The sequence below is a fragment of the Bos javanicus genome, chromosome 1 (genome assembly GCF_032452875.1).
Source record: "Bos javanicus breed banteng chromosome 1, ARS-OSU_banteng_1.0, whole genome shotgun sequence".
NCBI lineage: Eukaryota > Metazoa > Chordata > Mammalia > Artiodactyla > Bovidae > Bos > Bos javanicus.
In genome coordinates this window covers 156,987,667-157,002,311 of record NC_083868.1, presented here as the reverse complement: position 1 = coordinate 157,002,311, position 14,645 = coordinate 156,987,667, and the positions used below count along the sequence as shown (strand labels likewise).

Here is a 14,645-nt window from a genome sequence, read left to right as displayed (position 1 = left end):
TACTCCTGTCATAAATTTTGCTTTGTGTTCTATTAGAGTCTATCAGTTGAATAAGAATCATCCTTTTGTGTTAATCAGGGAACCCTGTTAGCCTCCTAAGAGCTTGGGGTTCCATAAAAGTACTGAGTCTCCAAAAGGGAGAGGGCGTTTGGAAAAGAAAGAGGAAGAATTTTATATAAAGCTTTATTTCTAGGATCTCAGAAATTTAACTTACTGTGTTACATTTTCCTCTCCTCTGTCTCTCTCTAGAGAGAGAGTATGTTTGTATACATGCATGCTTCCATAATTCTACTTTGGGACCATGTTCTGTTTTTTCTTTTTCCATCTGGGCCTTTTCACTGAAAGCCGGTGAAAGCATTCAGCCGTTGCTAATGTGAGTTGGAGATTAGAGAAAAGATCTGTTGGAGAACTTCTGTTTGATCTTTATAGTTTGGTTATAGGAGAAAATATAGGTGATTAAAAACGTATGGAAAACATATTTTAAATTCCAGGGATGCCATGTGGTGGGAATTTTCACTAAAGAAACTTTTTTCTTTGATAGCATTGCGGAAACAATGAATGTTCCCCCAGACTACACATTTGGGGCTTGTCTCCGTCCTGAGGACTATGGTAAATATACAGTTTTTTTTTAAAAAGCAAACAGACAAAATCCTGCCCCCCTCCACCCCGCTGCCCAAATTATGCAGTGAAGTTCACCATCTCCTTCTCTCAAAGCTTCCAATTTTAAAGGCTTAAAATATTATATTAACATTAATGAGAACAATTTGTAGCACAAGAAAGAAGCAACATTGTCCTATTATATTTGAAACAGGTACAGTTTAAAGTCCTGGTAATGAATTCCTTAAGTGTAGTTAAGGCTTAGAATTTTATTTAGAATATAAATAAAGCCTATATTAAACAATCAAAAGTGAACTGAGGCAACTTTTTAATGAATTCAAATATTGTACCGGATCCTTGCACTCAAAATGTGGTTGCAGACAGGCAGTGTTGGTGTCCCCGTAAGGCTCTTAGAGATGCAGACTCCCGGGTTCTACCCTCAGACCTCCTGGATCAGAAATGGCATTTTCACAACATTCCCAGATGAACTGTAGGGGCATTCAGGTTCCAGAAAGCACTGTACAACCACACACTGAAGAACCACTCTTCCCACCAGGCGATCAACGAAACAGTCTGTGAAGTAGTGGAAGAAACTTACCAGGGTCTTGTCTTTAGTGGTGCTAAGTGATCTCAGTAGCAGCCTTCCCCAGGCAAAACTATTTGAAAGCTTATTAGGATTGAGCTGTATATTAGTGGTTTTCAAAATATAGTCTGCAGTCTACCTGCATTAAAATCACCCATAGAGTTATAGAGTTTATTAAATATGGATTCCTGGGACCCATGCCCAGATAATTCTGATTCAGTAGGCTCTCAAGTACACACTACGGAGAAGGCAATGGCACCCCACTCCAGTACTTTTGCCTGGAAAATCCCATGGATGGAGGAGCCTGGTAGGCTGCAGTCCATGGGGTCATTAAGAGTCGAACACGACTGAGCGAGTTCACTTTCACTTTCCACTTTCATGCATTGGAGAAGGAAATGGCAACCCGCTCCAGTGTTCTTGCCTGGAAAATCCCAGGGACGGTGGAGCCTGATGGGCTGCCGTCTATGGGGTCGCACAGAGTCGGACACGACTGAAGCGACTTAGCAGCCGCAGCAGCAGCAAGTACACTAAATTTTAGGAACCTCCCAGGTGGCTGGTAAAGAACCCATGTGCCAATGCAGGAGACAGAAGAGACATGGGTTTGATCCCTGGAGGAGGGCATGGCAATCCACCCCAGTATTCTTGCCTGGAGAATCCCATGGACAGAGGAGCCTGGGGGGCTATACAGCTCATAGGGTTGCAAAAAATCAGACATGACTGAAACGACTTAGAACACGCACTGAAAGGGTGTTAGCTAAAGTCTGCTCACTAACAAGTAAAATAAATACTTATTTTCTAATGCAACATGATGTTCTAAGCATGGTGAGTCACCACAGTAGGAGATCATACTTTGTTTAGATCAACTGTTATGTGTTTAATGGATGTCTGCCCATCTTAGAGGCTCTGGTAAGGAGTGATTTAGGAAATCCATCAGTTAGTCTGAAAAATAAGTAGATAATCATGGTCAGCTGCTTACTGGAGGGCAGTTTCATGCTGGGGGTGCCCCAGCTTGCTGTCTGTTTGGTGCCTGGGGTCTTGTGCACAGTGCATTGTTTTCCAGGTATTTATAGCATGAATCAATGAATCCAACACATCTGAGAGTGAAACACAGACAAAGTTTCTAATGCCCTCCTCCAGGGATTGAACCTGTGTCTCTTCTGTCTTCTGCATTGGCACGTGGGTTCTTTACCACTAGGGCCACCTGGGAAGTTCCTAAAATTTAGTGTACATGAGAGCCTATCGAATCAGAATTATCTGGGCATGGATCCCAGGAACCGGCATATCTAATAAACTCTATGGGTGATTTTAATGCAGTTGAGCTACGTGATAAATTGAGTGACAAGATAGTGTTATAAAATGAAAATGAAGAACACCGCCATTAATAGTTTATAAAGTATGTATGTGTCAGCAGCAGCCTTGGCAGCATACGCTGTAACTGGGAAAGAGGACTCAGTCCTCTCTGGACTTTTCACGGAGCTCACGGATGTACACAGACTAACCCTAACTGTCCCTTGTGACTGCTGTTAGGGTTAATTCACGGTGTCTGTTCTGCGGAAAGTTTCAGGGTCTGCCTGCTTCTGAGGACACGTAGGTTTTTCTACTGGATCTGGATTACTCCCTTCCTCTTGCTTGGGGAAATAAAGGCAACGACACAAAGAATGCCTCATCCCCGGGCCTGGGGTTGTTGGTTCTGTTAATGTGCCTCTGGGAAGAGGGCCCGGGCTGCGTGCAGCTCCCAGAATGCACCGGGGCAGGAGTGACTGAGGGGACACCCAGGGCAGGCGGGCAGCGGGGCATCACGGGAGCTGGTGGGGCAGGGTGCATCACGGGAGCTGGTCGAGGGCAGGGTGCATCATGGGAGCTGGTCGAGGGCAGGGTGCATCACGGGAGCTGGTCGAGGGCAGGGTGCATCATGGGAGCTGGTGGGGCAGGGTGCATCACGGGAGCTGGTCGTGGGCAGGGGGCCGCCGCGGAGCTGGCCTGGCTTCTCTCACGTCCTTGGTGTGGTGGTGAAGGCGTTAGTCTCTCCGAGGGCCAGAGCTTGTACTCCGGATTTCAGCTCTTCAGCGATGGGTCTTGAGTAGTCTTCAGTGATTTGCCATGAGCTTCATAAGTATTCTCCCAGGGCCGGGCTGGAAGAGAGTGTCAGCCTGTGTCTCACCCACAGGCTGACCATTCAATAGTTATTTTTGGATGTTAATGTAGATGGAAGGCCTCTCAAGATAAAAACAAAAAACAAAACCAACTCAACCAAGGGCCGTCTTGTGGAAAAGCCGGGGAGCAGGGCTTCCTTATACAGAACAGCCCCCAGGGGATTGACATCAGGGGAAGAAATGTGGAGGGGAAGAACAGCCATGCTTATTTGTCAGAAATCACCCCTCACCCAACCACTTCGATTGCCTCTCCAAGAGCCTTACTCGGGTTTTGCCCACTTTAGGATGGTCTGATGGACGCTGACTCCATTTCAGATTATCTTCGTCTGAGCACTTGCCCTGTTTCTGGAACCAGCACTGGTGGCAGGCATTTCACGCATACGAGTAAGGGTCTACCCTTAGAAAGAAGGCTTTTATCAGAATATGCAGGATTAACTCCTGACTTTATAATAAACTTAGAGGTGCTACTAACACCTATTAAAAGAGACCCTCGAGAGACCCTAATAATATAAAGCCTTGCACAAAGTAGGTGTAAATATTAGTTGCTTTGAAGTGCAGGCAAATTTGCAATTTTTTCAGTTTTTAAACATTGAAGTATAGTTGATTTAAAATATTTCTGCTGTATAAGCACAGTGATACAATTATGTGTATATACACACATATATATGTATATATTTAAAATTCTCCGTTGTGGTCTGTCACAGGGTTCTGACCAGACTTCCCTGTGCTGTATAGTTGGGCCTTGTTGTGCATCCACCCTATGTATAATAGTTTGCACCTGCCGATCCCAACCCGTCCCTCCCCACCTCGCCCTGGGCACAGCCCATCTGTTCTCTGTGTCTGTGATTCTATTTCTGTTTCATGGGTAGGTTAGTTTGTGTCATATTTTAGGTTCCTCATACAAATGGTATCAGACGGGGTTTGTCTTTCTCCTTCTGACTTACATCACTTAGTATGATAATCTCTGGTTGCATCCATCAGTGTTGCAATTTAAATTAACCTACCCAGGATATCACAGCCAGTTGCCAGTAAAAGCAGGAAGGGTGGGGTATAGGCCATGGGGGAAAAGAACAGAGGGAGAGGTTTCTTCTGGTGACATCCACCAAACCATCATATCTGAAGCAACATGGTCGCCTCTTGTCTGATGTCTGTCACCATAAAAATGCCAAGGAATGGGGTTTAGAGGCAGTGTAAATATACTTTGTGTCATAATTCAACAAAGTTCCTTTAAGTCATGAAAGAAAAGTGAAAGCAAGGCTGGGCTCTGGGGGTTGCAGCTGGTGGATTGGAGGGGTTGTTACTGGCGGTTGTGGGTCAGGACTCGGTTAACGGACTGTGGACGGAGGCAGGTCTCCCGTGCTGGTCACAGAGAAGCAGGACTGAGAAGTGGAGACTTGATGAGCAGAGTGAAGGCGGAATGGAAACTCACACTAAGGAGGAGCAGGGAACTCGTGCCCAGCTTTCACAAGGCTTCCCAGGGGTCCAGTGGCCCGAAGGCACACAGAGTGACCGGCACATGGAATCAGCCCCAGCTTTCAGATCTCGGCCTTGTAGACAAATGTCTACATTTGTCTGCCTGTCTCTTTAGACAGGCAAGAGCTTTGCTGTCTTAAGAGAGGACTTGATAGCTGAGTGGGCTCATGATTCTCTCATAAAATTCATTTATTCAGATTTTTTTTATTGAATGGAGAAGTGGCATATAGCAGAAGTATTCATTTTCATCAATTACTGTGTACACTTTTTTTAATACAAAAGGGTTTTCTGTCATGCTGCTTGATAGTCTTGGCGTTAGGTCTTTTCATTCACAGGAGTTGCTAGGTCTCTCTCTCTTTTAGGATGTGAATAATAGTGACAGGCTTTACATTCAGATAAAAGACTTTTCTTTCCCTCTTCAATAGGAGTTGGTGATCTCATCCACAGAAGGCTTCCGGGGGAGTATCTGCGAGGCAAGGACAGGCAGCGAGGCCTCGTAGCAGCAGTGCGGCACCACTTGAAGAAAGTTAACTACCAGAACTTTGACACTCTGCTGGCAGCCTTCAGGCACTATGACAAGGCCAGTAGTGAAGGGGAGAGTTTTGGTCTATGCATGGGCTTACAGGTCCAGCAGGCTGGTGTAGATCAGGATCACATTTGCCGTACACCAGAAACTAATACAATGTCGTGAATCAACTATTTACACGGGCGTGTAAAACTGTTTACTAAAATAGGTGGTGGTGGGCTGGATTTGATCTTGGCTCCCCTGGTGGCTCAGATGGTAAAGAATCTGCCTGCAATGTAGGAGACCCAGGTTCAATCCCTAGGTCAGGAAGATCCCCTGGAGAAAGGAATGGCTACCCACTTCATTATTCTCGCCGGGAGAACTCTATGGACAGAGGAGACTGGCGGACTATAGTCCATGAGATTGCAAAGAGTTGGACATGACTGAGTAACTCACACACACCCACACCCACACACACACACACGTACAGGACATAGTTCCCTGTGCTGTACAGTAAGTCCCTGTTGTTTATCTACTTTCTATATAGTAGCTTGTTAATCCCCAGCCCCTGATTTATCCCTCCCCCGCCTCCTCTCCCCTTTGGTAGCCATAAGTTTGTTCTCTTTGTCTGTGAGTCTGTTTCTCTTTGGTGGATAAGCTCATCTGTGTCGTGTTTTAGATTCCACATATAAGCGGCATCATACTGTACTTCTCTTTTTCTGCCTGACTTACTTTAGTTGGTATAATCATCTCTAGGCCCATCCATGTTGCTGCAGATGGCACTGTTTCATTCTTTTTCCGTGGCTCAGTGGCATTGCACTGTACGCGCACGCCGCACCTTCATCCACTCCTCTGTTGATGGACGCTTAGGTGGTTCCCACGTCCTGGCTGCTGTAGACAGTGCTGCGGTGAACACTGGGGTACATGCATCTTTTTGAATTAGAGTTGCCTCTGGTATATGCCCAGGAGTGGGATTGCCAGAGTACATGCGTGTGCCCATGTGTTTTAAGTATTGTCTGTGGCTGATTTGAGCTACACATGCAGAGTAGTGCATCAGAGACTGAATAGACTTTTTGGCCCTTGTCAGAAAAAGTTTGCTGACTCCTGGAATTGATCTGTGTTGTCAAAATAAGGTTCTTTAACCACCAGCATTGTTACTTGGGGAGATACTAGAAATGCACTTTCTAAGGCCCACCTCACACATACTGAATCAGGAACTTGGGATTGGGGTCTAGCAATTGTGTTCTAACAAACTCCTCAGTGATTCTGCTGTGTGTTCAGGTTTGAGAACCACTCTTAAAGATCATTAAACTGGAGTGTGCTGGGAACGTGGGGGATGGACAGTCTCTGCCTCACTCTGAACTTGCACACATGGTACCACCAGTCTGGTCTCAGTCAAGCTTAGAACACGTCTCCCCACGGGGATCAGGTGTGGTTTCAGTGTTTGAGAGAGCAAGGTCATTCCATTTTCAAGCTACTCTAAAAATTTTATGCTTTGAACAAATCAGATCGATGTGGGGCTGTGTAATTACCCGACATCATTTTAGGCCATCGCAGCATTTACCAAGCTGCACCGCCTTTGGCTTGCACTTAGGAGTCCTACTACACTAATGTGAAACGTGGCAGACTTTGTATTCGTATGCCCATGCGGCTGTTATTTTCGTCACATACATCCTTCTTATAAGGAAACCCAGTCTTTCTAGAGCAAATAACCATGCTTTGTGTAAGTATCTGGTTCGTTCTTACCTCTTGTGCAGCATGAATTTTGTACTGATTGTACATAACTTTTTGTCTTGGCCACCAGCAAGCGTAGAGCCAACCCAGAGAAACACGTCTAGTTTGTGAACGTGATCTGACAGCATACATTCTGTGCGCTCTTCTGGCTTCAGGTTTCATCTTATTTCATTCCAAATTTATTTTTCTCTTTGCCCTGATTTCTTCACTTTTTTTTTTTTTGGGCTCTCTTTGTACTTATTTTTCTAGGCAGCTTCAAAACCATTTTAGAATGAGTCTAAAACAGACAAATAAAAGCTCATAAAGAAAGCTGTGATGATGTAACACTTCATCATCTTGACAGAAGAAAAGAAAGAACAGAATGATTTTAGTTTATCTCAAAGGGAAAAGATGATATTCTTATCTCCCTTCTGATGTTGAGTACAGTTTTAGGAAAGTGACACTTCACACTTTTTATTTTATAAAAAAATCTTGATCACTCATTGGCTAATTCATTTTAAGCCCGTTCATTTTATTTTAGATTAGGGGGTCTGTGTGTCTGTGGTGTACTGATGAATAAAACGTGGGTTAAATATCTCATTTAAGTTTATACTAATTATGTTGGGACAAATGCCAGTCATCAACAACATTTCTCACAAAGTTGTGTTTAAAGAAAGTATTCAACTGTTTCTCTGATTTTTAATAAAGTCTGATCACTATCTACAGGTAATTTAAAAAGTATTCTTTAGAATTAAATGCACAGGTGGAAACATATATGTTTTAAAAATTTTTATTGAAGTATAGTTGTTTTCCAATGTTGTGTTTGTTTCTGCTGTATAGCAAAGTAAATCAGCTATTAATCTAATCTAATATATATATTATATATATATATATCCCTTCTTTTTTGGATTTCCTTCCCATTTAGGTCACCACAAAGCACTGAGTAGAGTTCCCTGTGCTGCACAGTAGCTTCTCATTAGTTATCTATTTTATCCATGGTACCAATAGTGTAAATGTGTCAATCTTAGTCTCCCAATCATCCCCCCTTCCCCTCTTGGTATCGATACGTTTGTCCTCGGTGTTGTGTCTATATGTCTGCTTTGCAAATAAGTTCATCTGCACTATTTTTCTAGATTCCACATAAAAGCGATATTATACAGTATTTGTTCTTCTCTTTCTGACTTACTTCACTCTGTATGACATCTCTACGTCCATCCACATCTTTGCAAATGGCACTGTTTCATTTCTGAACAAGTCTATTTTTAACTGTATTGAACTCCAAGTATCTAGATGATGACACTGGAGAATCCACACGCTAGTGACGTGAATAAGGGGACTTGCAGGATGCGCAGTGCTCTCCTTTCTGAAAATTCTTCATTTTACATGTAATTATAGGCAAGACGATCATCTTAATAGCTGTTGATTATTTTAGTGAACCACCAGGCACATTCCTTATGATAAAATTAAATTAAGCAGGGAGAAAATTACTGAGAATTCTTCAATGCTGATACACCTTTTAAATAGTTAACTGTTAACATGCACGGCACAGAGCTCAGGGTCCTTGAGGAGCTTTTTTCTGCAAGGGTAATACGATGGGGGTCTTCCTGGTGCAGCTGTAGGATGGTTTTTGATTGTTTGAATCTTATATTGTTCAGTGCCCAGATTTAATTTAATTGAGAAGCAAAACAAAACAGAACAAATAAACTGTGATTTCTTAAATGAATCTTCTTGGCTTAGAGGATTAATTCTGTTATTTGCTGAACACTCATAGTACATCAAATGTTATTCCAGATAATGTGCAGGCTTTTTACTCAGGGAATGTAAAATCCAGAAGGGAAAAAAAAAGAAACACAAAGACTCATCATGTCCAAGAATGTCACAGCAGAGTCTTAGATTTTCAAAATTTGTATGTGTAATTCCAACTCCTTTTATTCTAATTATTATCCAGGAAGTAGCTGAGATGGGAAGATTCCTTTTAGGGAACAGTTCCGTCAGTGACAACATAGGTCTACTCAGATGTGTGAGCCAGGAGCTGGGGAGGAAGGGAGATGGCTTTGAGAAGGCAGTCCCAAGGCTCAGCCGTGGGTGCCTGGGGGCAGGGAGGGCTCCCTGAGTGTCTGGACTGACGGCTCATCGCTGAGGAGCCTCTGTGCTGTAAGCCGTGCCACCGCCAGGCTGAAAATGGGCCGGAAGGCAGAGCGCATGACTCAGATGCACTCCATGGGCCGCGCTCCTGTGACTGCAGCTGGCTCACTGGCCTGAAATAGCGACTCCATAACTTGAAGACGTGTCAGCAGCGACAGGCGCCGCCGGCAGCTCTGGGAGGGGACACAGGTTCACGTGGTCAGTGTGGCCGGAGCGGGGGCAGTGCCTCGTGCGCGGCGCGTCTCTCACCGCGAGACAAACGGGTCCGCTGGCGGCCGGAGTCGCGAGTTTGGCATGTGGTGGCAGCCTCTGCTCAGGCCGGTGGCTTTACTTGGCGCCCAGTCTGATGGTAACTGTACTGCCATGTCTGGTGCAAGGACGGATCCCGGCAGTGACGGTGGCCCCCTGGGTGGTTCAGGCTCCATCTGAAGCTTGATCCCAGCCATCCTTACAGGAGGATGGACCCTCATCACGGGCAGCTGTATGAATTAATTGGATGGTTCACTCAGCAGCTGTGATTTGTTTCCATGGTTTTCTTTTTTAAAAATTTCTATTGGGGTAGAGTTGATTTATAATGTGTTAGTTTCAGGTGTTAACGTGTTCAGGTTGGAGAAGGAAATGGCACCCCACTCCAGTGTTCTTGCCTGGAGAATCCCAGGGACAGAGGAGCCTAGTGGGCTGCCATCTATGGGGTCACACAGAGTCGGACACGACTGAGGCGACTTAGCAGCTTAGCAGCAGCAGCAGTGTCAGCTGTACAGCAAAGTGAATCAATTATACACAGTCACGTATCCACTCGTTTTTAGATTCCTTTCCACATAGGCCATTACAGAGGACTGAGTAGAGTTCCCTGTGCTATGTAGTAGGTCTTTATTATCTATGTTATATGCAGTAGTAAATGCAAGTTCAATCCCTGGGTCGGGAAGACCCTTGGAGGAGGGCATGGCAACCCTTGCCTGGACAGTGGAGCCTGGCGGGCTACAGTCCACAGGGTCACAAAGAGTCAGACATGACAGGAGTGACTTGGCACACACAGAGTGTGTATGTCATTCTCAGTCCCCAGTTAATCTCTTTGCCTCCATCACCTGGGAACCAAAAGTTGGTTTTCTACATTCCTGACTCTACTTCTGTTTTGTAAATAAGTTCATTTGTAGCTCCTCCTTTTGTTTAGATACCACATATAAGTGGTATCATATGATATTTGTCTTTCTGTGTCTGATTCACTTCACTCAGTATGACAGTCTCTAGGCCCATCCATGCTGCTACAGACATGGCATTATTTTGTTCTTTTTTGTTGCTGAGCAATATCCCATTGAATATATGTGCCATAGATTCTTTATCCACTCCTCTGTTGATCTATAGATCTCTGACTCGAAAAGACGTGTCTTTAATCTTCCAATCTGTAGTTTTCCATGTGGCAACCAAAACACTGGCAACAATTCAAGAGTCAGCAAAAATATACAGGTTCAAGGGGAGTGCTGGCTGGAACCATGAAAATAAACTTGAGTTCCACCATCCGATGGAGAAGGAAATGGCTACTCACTCCAGTACTCTTGGCTGGAAAAATCCCATGAACAGGAGGAGCCTGATAGGCTGCAGTCCATGGGGTCGCTAAGAGTCAGACATGACTGAATGACTTCACTTTCACACATTGGAGAAGGAAATGGCAACCCACTCCAGTGTTCTTGCCTGGAGAATCCCAGGGACGGGGGAGCCTGGTGGGCTGCTGTCTCTGGGGTCGCACAGAGTCGGACACGACTGAGGCGACTCAGCAGCAGCAGCAGTCCGCCCACCGAGGAGAGTGACTGCTTGTTTTGCTCCTTCATAGCTCTCACTGAGGTTGAAAGCCACAGCAGACCAGTGAGGACCCTGGGTTTCAGGTTCATGAAACCCTTATTCATAGAGACTTGCAGTTCAAAGGGTCTTGAGAGCTGTGAGGCCCCAAAGGTCCTAGCTTGTCTCCCTGTGGCTTCTGGTCAGAAGGGCCAGAACATGCCCCAGACGGGTATGGAGAGCAGCAACACAATTATGCATCCAGCAGTGGAAGCCACAGAAATGATGCACCTTGAACCTTCCTTCTCCATTTTGAAAAAACCCTGCCTAACCCCCACCAGCGGATTCCTGACACCTCTGCTTGTTACAGACTGAGCGAGATGAGAGCTTTGGCACCCACAGCCTATGAAGCCATAGCAGTTTGAGTCCCTGCCCCCTGAAGTTGCACAGATACCTCTGGCCCGTAGTCCCCCTGGGGACGAGGGGACTTTGGCTCACACCTCACACCTTTGGCTCAACGTCCTCCGTGTTTTTGCTGACTGTATAGAGCTTCTCCATCTTTGGCTGCAAAGGATATAATCGCTCTGATTTCGGTGTTGACCATCTGGTGATGTCCACGTGTAGGACTTTGTCCATGTGAGCAGATTTTGGCTTACACCAAGTCAACGTCCTCCTTAGAACAGCTGGGTTTTGAGTGTGGGGGAGGGAGAAATAAAGGATGCAGAGGCAGAAGTGGCTCTGTCCTTGGTAAGAAGCATTTATTTTCATTATCGCCACCATCTATTTTAGTTTGGGGGACCCTTGATTCAACAGCCATCCCCCTTGTCCCCCCATTGCTTTTGTTAGGACTGTGGGGTCTGCATTTTTTGTTGACTTGGGCATGCAGCAGAGAATTTCATAAAGCAGTCTGCTTTATCCAGGACATTGCAGTTCCCTGCCAAGATAATATATTTTACATCCTAATTCTGTTTCAACAGGAGGGTTAGGATCGTTATCCAGGCCTGTGGGTCTGGCTGCAGGAATTTATCTAGAATTCATCTGGAATTCACTGGGTCAGTTTCTCATTTTCCAAGGGATTGCCTTCGTGAGCATTGTGACTCCAACTCTGGGCCTAGGAGCCGAATGCTAGTCAGTGAGTCACTCATGGTTTCTCTTGGGAGTTTATCTATCTCAGGGAAGTCTCTCCAGAGGGCAAAGCTCCCTTGTGGCAGCTGGCAGGGAGGCTTGGACCTTTCACAGTCAGCGGGCAGGTGTATTTAAGGTGGGCTTGACAGGCTGCAGCAGGGCTGAGTGGTAAGACACCCCGCTCTGGCCATTCCTCCTTAACAAGCATCCCATGCTTCAGGTCCTCACCCCTCGAAGTGTAGCCAGTTTTGCCTACTACTACTAAGTCACTTCAGTTGTGTCCAACTCTGTGCGACCCCATAGATGGCAGCCCACCAGGCTCCACCGTCCCTGGGATTCTCCAGGCAAGAACACTGGAGTGGGCTGCCATTTCCTTCTCCAATTCATGAAAGTGAAAAGTGAAAGCGAAGTCGCTGTCGTGTCCGACTCTTCGCGACCCCATGGACTGCAGCCTACCAGGCTCCTCTGTCCATGGGATTTTCCAGGCAAGAGTATTGGAGTGGGGTGCCAGTGCCTTCTCCGAGTTCTGCCTACAGCCTTTCTAAATTTCCCTTTCCTGCTTTGCAGCTCACCTTAAGTGCTTCTGTCTTTAACTGTTGTCTGAAACTGGTGGAAACTGCCCCTCTTGCCCAGGGGAGTGTTAATAGCTAGAGTGCGGCGGGATCTTAGATCCTTGACCAGGAATTGAACCCATGTTCCCTTCAATGGAAGAAGTGTGGAGTCTTAACTGCTCACTGTGCCGCCAGGGAGTTCCCCAGAGGCAGCTGTCTTTGAACCCACCTCCCTGTGCTTGGCCTGCATCCACTTGCCACTTTCTCCTCTTTATCAGGCAGTGGCGTGGAGGACCATGGGCTGCCCAGCTGGAACCAGAGATTTTCAAAGCTTTGGAAGCATGGAAAGTTGTAGGACGTTGTGGGAAGTATACAGTGCTGGTCAAATGAAATGTCAAGCGTGGATCATGCTTGGGCCTATTCCACCAGAGTGTAGGCAGCATGATTTAAAGACAAAGATCCTAAAATGAACAAAAGGGTTGAAATTACTGGGTACATATCAGATGGACACAATGAGGACCAATCTCGCTTAAAGACTGACTCTTCTTTTTTTTTTTTTAATTATTTTTTTTTAGACTGACTCTTCTTATGTGGGGGAAAAAAAAAATAGGGGGCTTCCCTGGTGGCTCAGACGGTAAAGCGTCTGCCTGCAATGTGGGAGACCCGTGTTGGATTCCTGGGTCGGGAAGATCCCCTGGAGAAGGAAATGGCAATCCACTCCAGCACTCTTGCCTGGAAAATCCCATGGACGGAGGAGCCTGAGAGGCTACAGTCCATGGGGTCGCAAAGAGTTGGACACGACTGAGCGACTAGCAACTACTATGTGAAAAATAAGACAGATTCTTGGAATTTATGTGATAGACTTTCTTTTTCTCAAGGGAAATAACAGACATTGCCCACTTCCGCTCTTGAAGACAATGCCCACGTCACCTTTTCTTGCTTTTGTCTAACAGAAGGGAGATGGGGTGATAGACAGAGCTGAGCTTCAGGAAGCGTGTGACCAGGCCTGCTTGCACTTAGACGAGAAGCTCCTGGACCAGCTATTTGAATACTGTGATGTGGATAAAGACGGGCTGATTAACTACCTCGAATTTGCGAATTTTCTGACCTGGAAAGATAAAACCCCCCTTAAAGAGTATGAAGAGAGGGTCCTCATTAAAGGTATTTAATTTTTGAAGGTTTGCTAAATTCTTATATGTACTTACATGTTTTCTTTGTCCTGGGAGTTCAACTCTTGTCAACTTTAATATTATGTATTTAAAAATATGCACATATATACATATTTCTTTTTCATGCATAGAATATAAGTGGAAGGACAGGAAAGAATCTGATAACATTTATTATATCTGGGGAGGTGAGGTAGGGATAGGTTGCTAAGGGACAGTCTATGTTTTGTTATCTCTTGAGTTTGGAACTATGTATTACTTACTCAAAAGAAAACAATTATGAGCAAAGCAATTTACACAGAAACCCAAAATATGAAAGAGGGTTCCTAAGAAAGATGTTTGAAAACCATATTCTTAGAGAAATTAGCTTCCCTTCCCTGGAAAAGTCAATTGTAAAATAGAATTTGATCTTTTACATTTTGTAAGAAAAGGACAACCCTAATCTTGACTTTTATTCAAACATTTTCATGTTTACATATCTTCCTGCATCACTAACCACATATAGATATATACATATGTAGGAATTAATTTGTGCATGCGTGTATGGAAATATTTTAAAATAGCTAAAATCATAGTGAATGTACCATTTTTATTTGGCTTAAAAAACACTTAGGTCTCCAATTTCTATGGAACGAAGAGATACTTTCACGATTTCTGTAAACTTCATTTTCAGTTCCTTCACACTGATGTATTGTAAATTACTAAACCATTTCCTCACTGTCTAAAACTTAGGTTATTTCCAAATATTTCAAGAGTAATATGAGTGACCATATAACAATTACCATCTTTCAGAAGGCTTTCTGTTTCTATCTCATTTCTTATGAATGTCATTTTTGTCCCAGAAGTAACTTTTCATTTTGC

General features: G+C 44.7%; 1 protein-coding gene across 5 annotated transcripts in view; it reads left to right on the top strand.

The window, feature by feature from the left end:
• EFHB (EF-hand domain family member B) overlaps positions 1–14,645 on the top strand; it is a 66,834-nt gene that overhangs the window by 43,013 nt on the left and 9,176 nt on the right. For all 5 annotated transcript variants that reach the window (XM_061425402.1, XM_061425408.1, XM_061425417.1 and 2 more), the window contains exons 8-10: positions 542–609; positions 5,232–5,386; positions 13,572–13,779. In XM_061425402.1, coding sequence (XP_061281386.1) covers positions 542–609; positions 5,232–5,386; positions 13,572–13,779 — 431 coding nt within the window. The remainder of the gene's footprint in view (positions 1–541; positions 610–5,231; positions 5,387–13,571; positions 13,780–14,645) is intronic.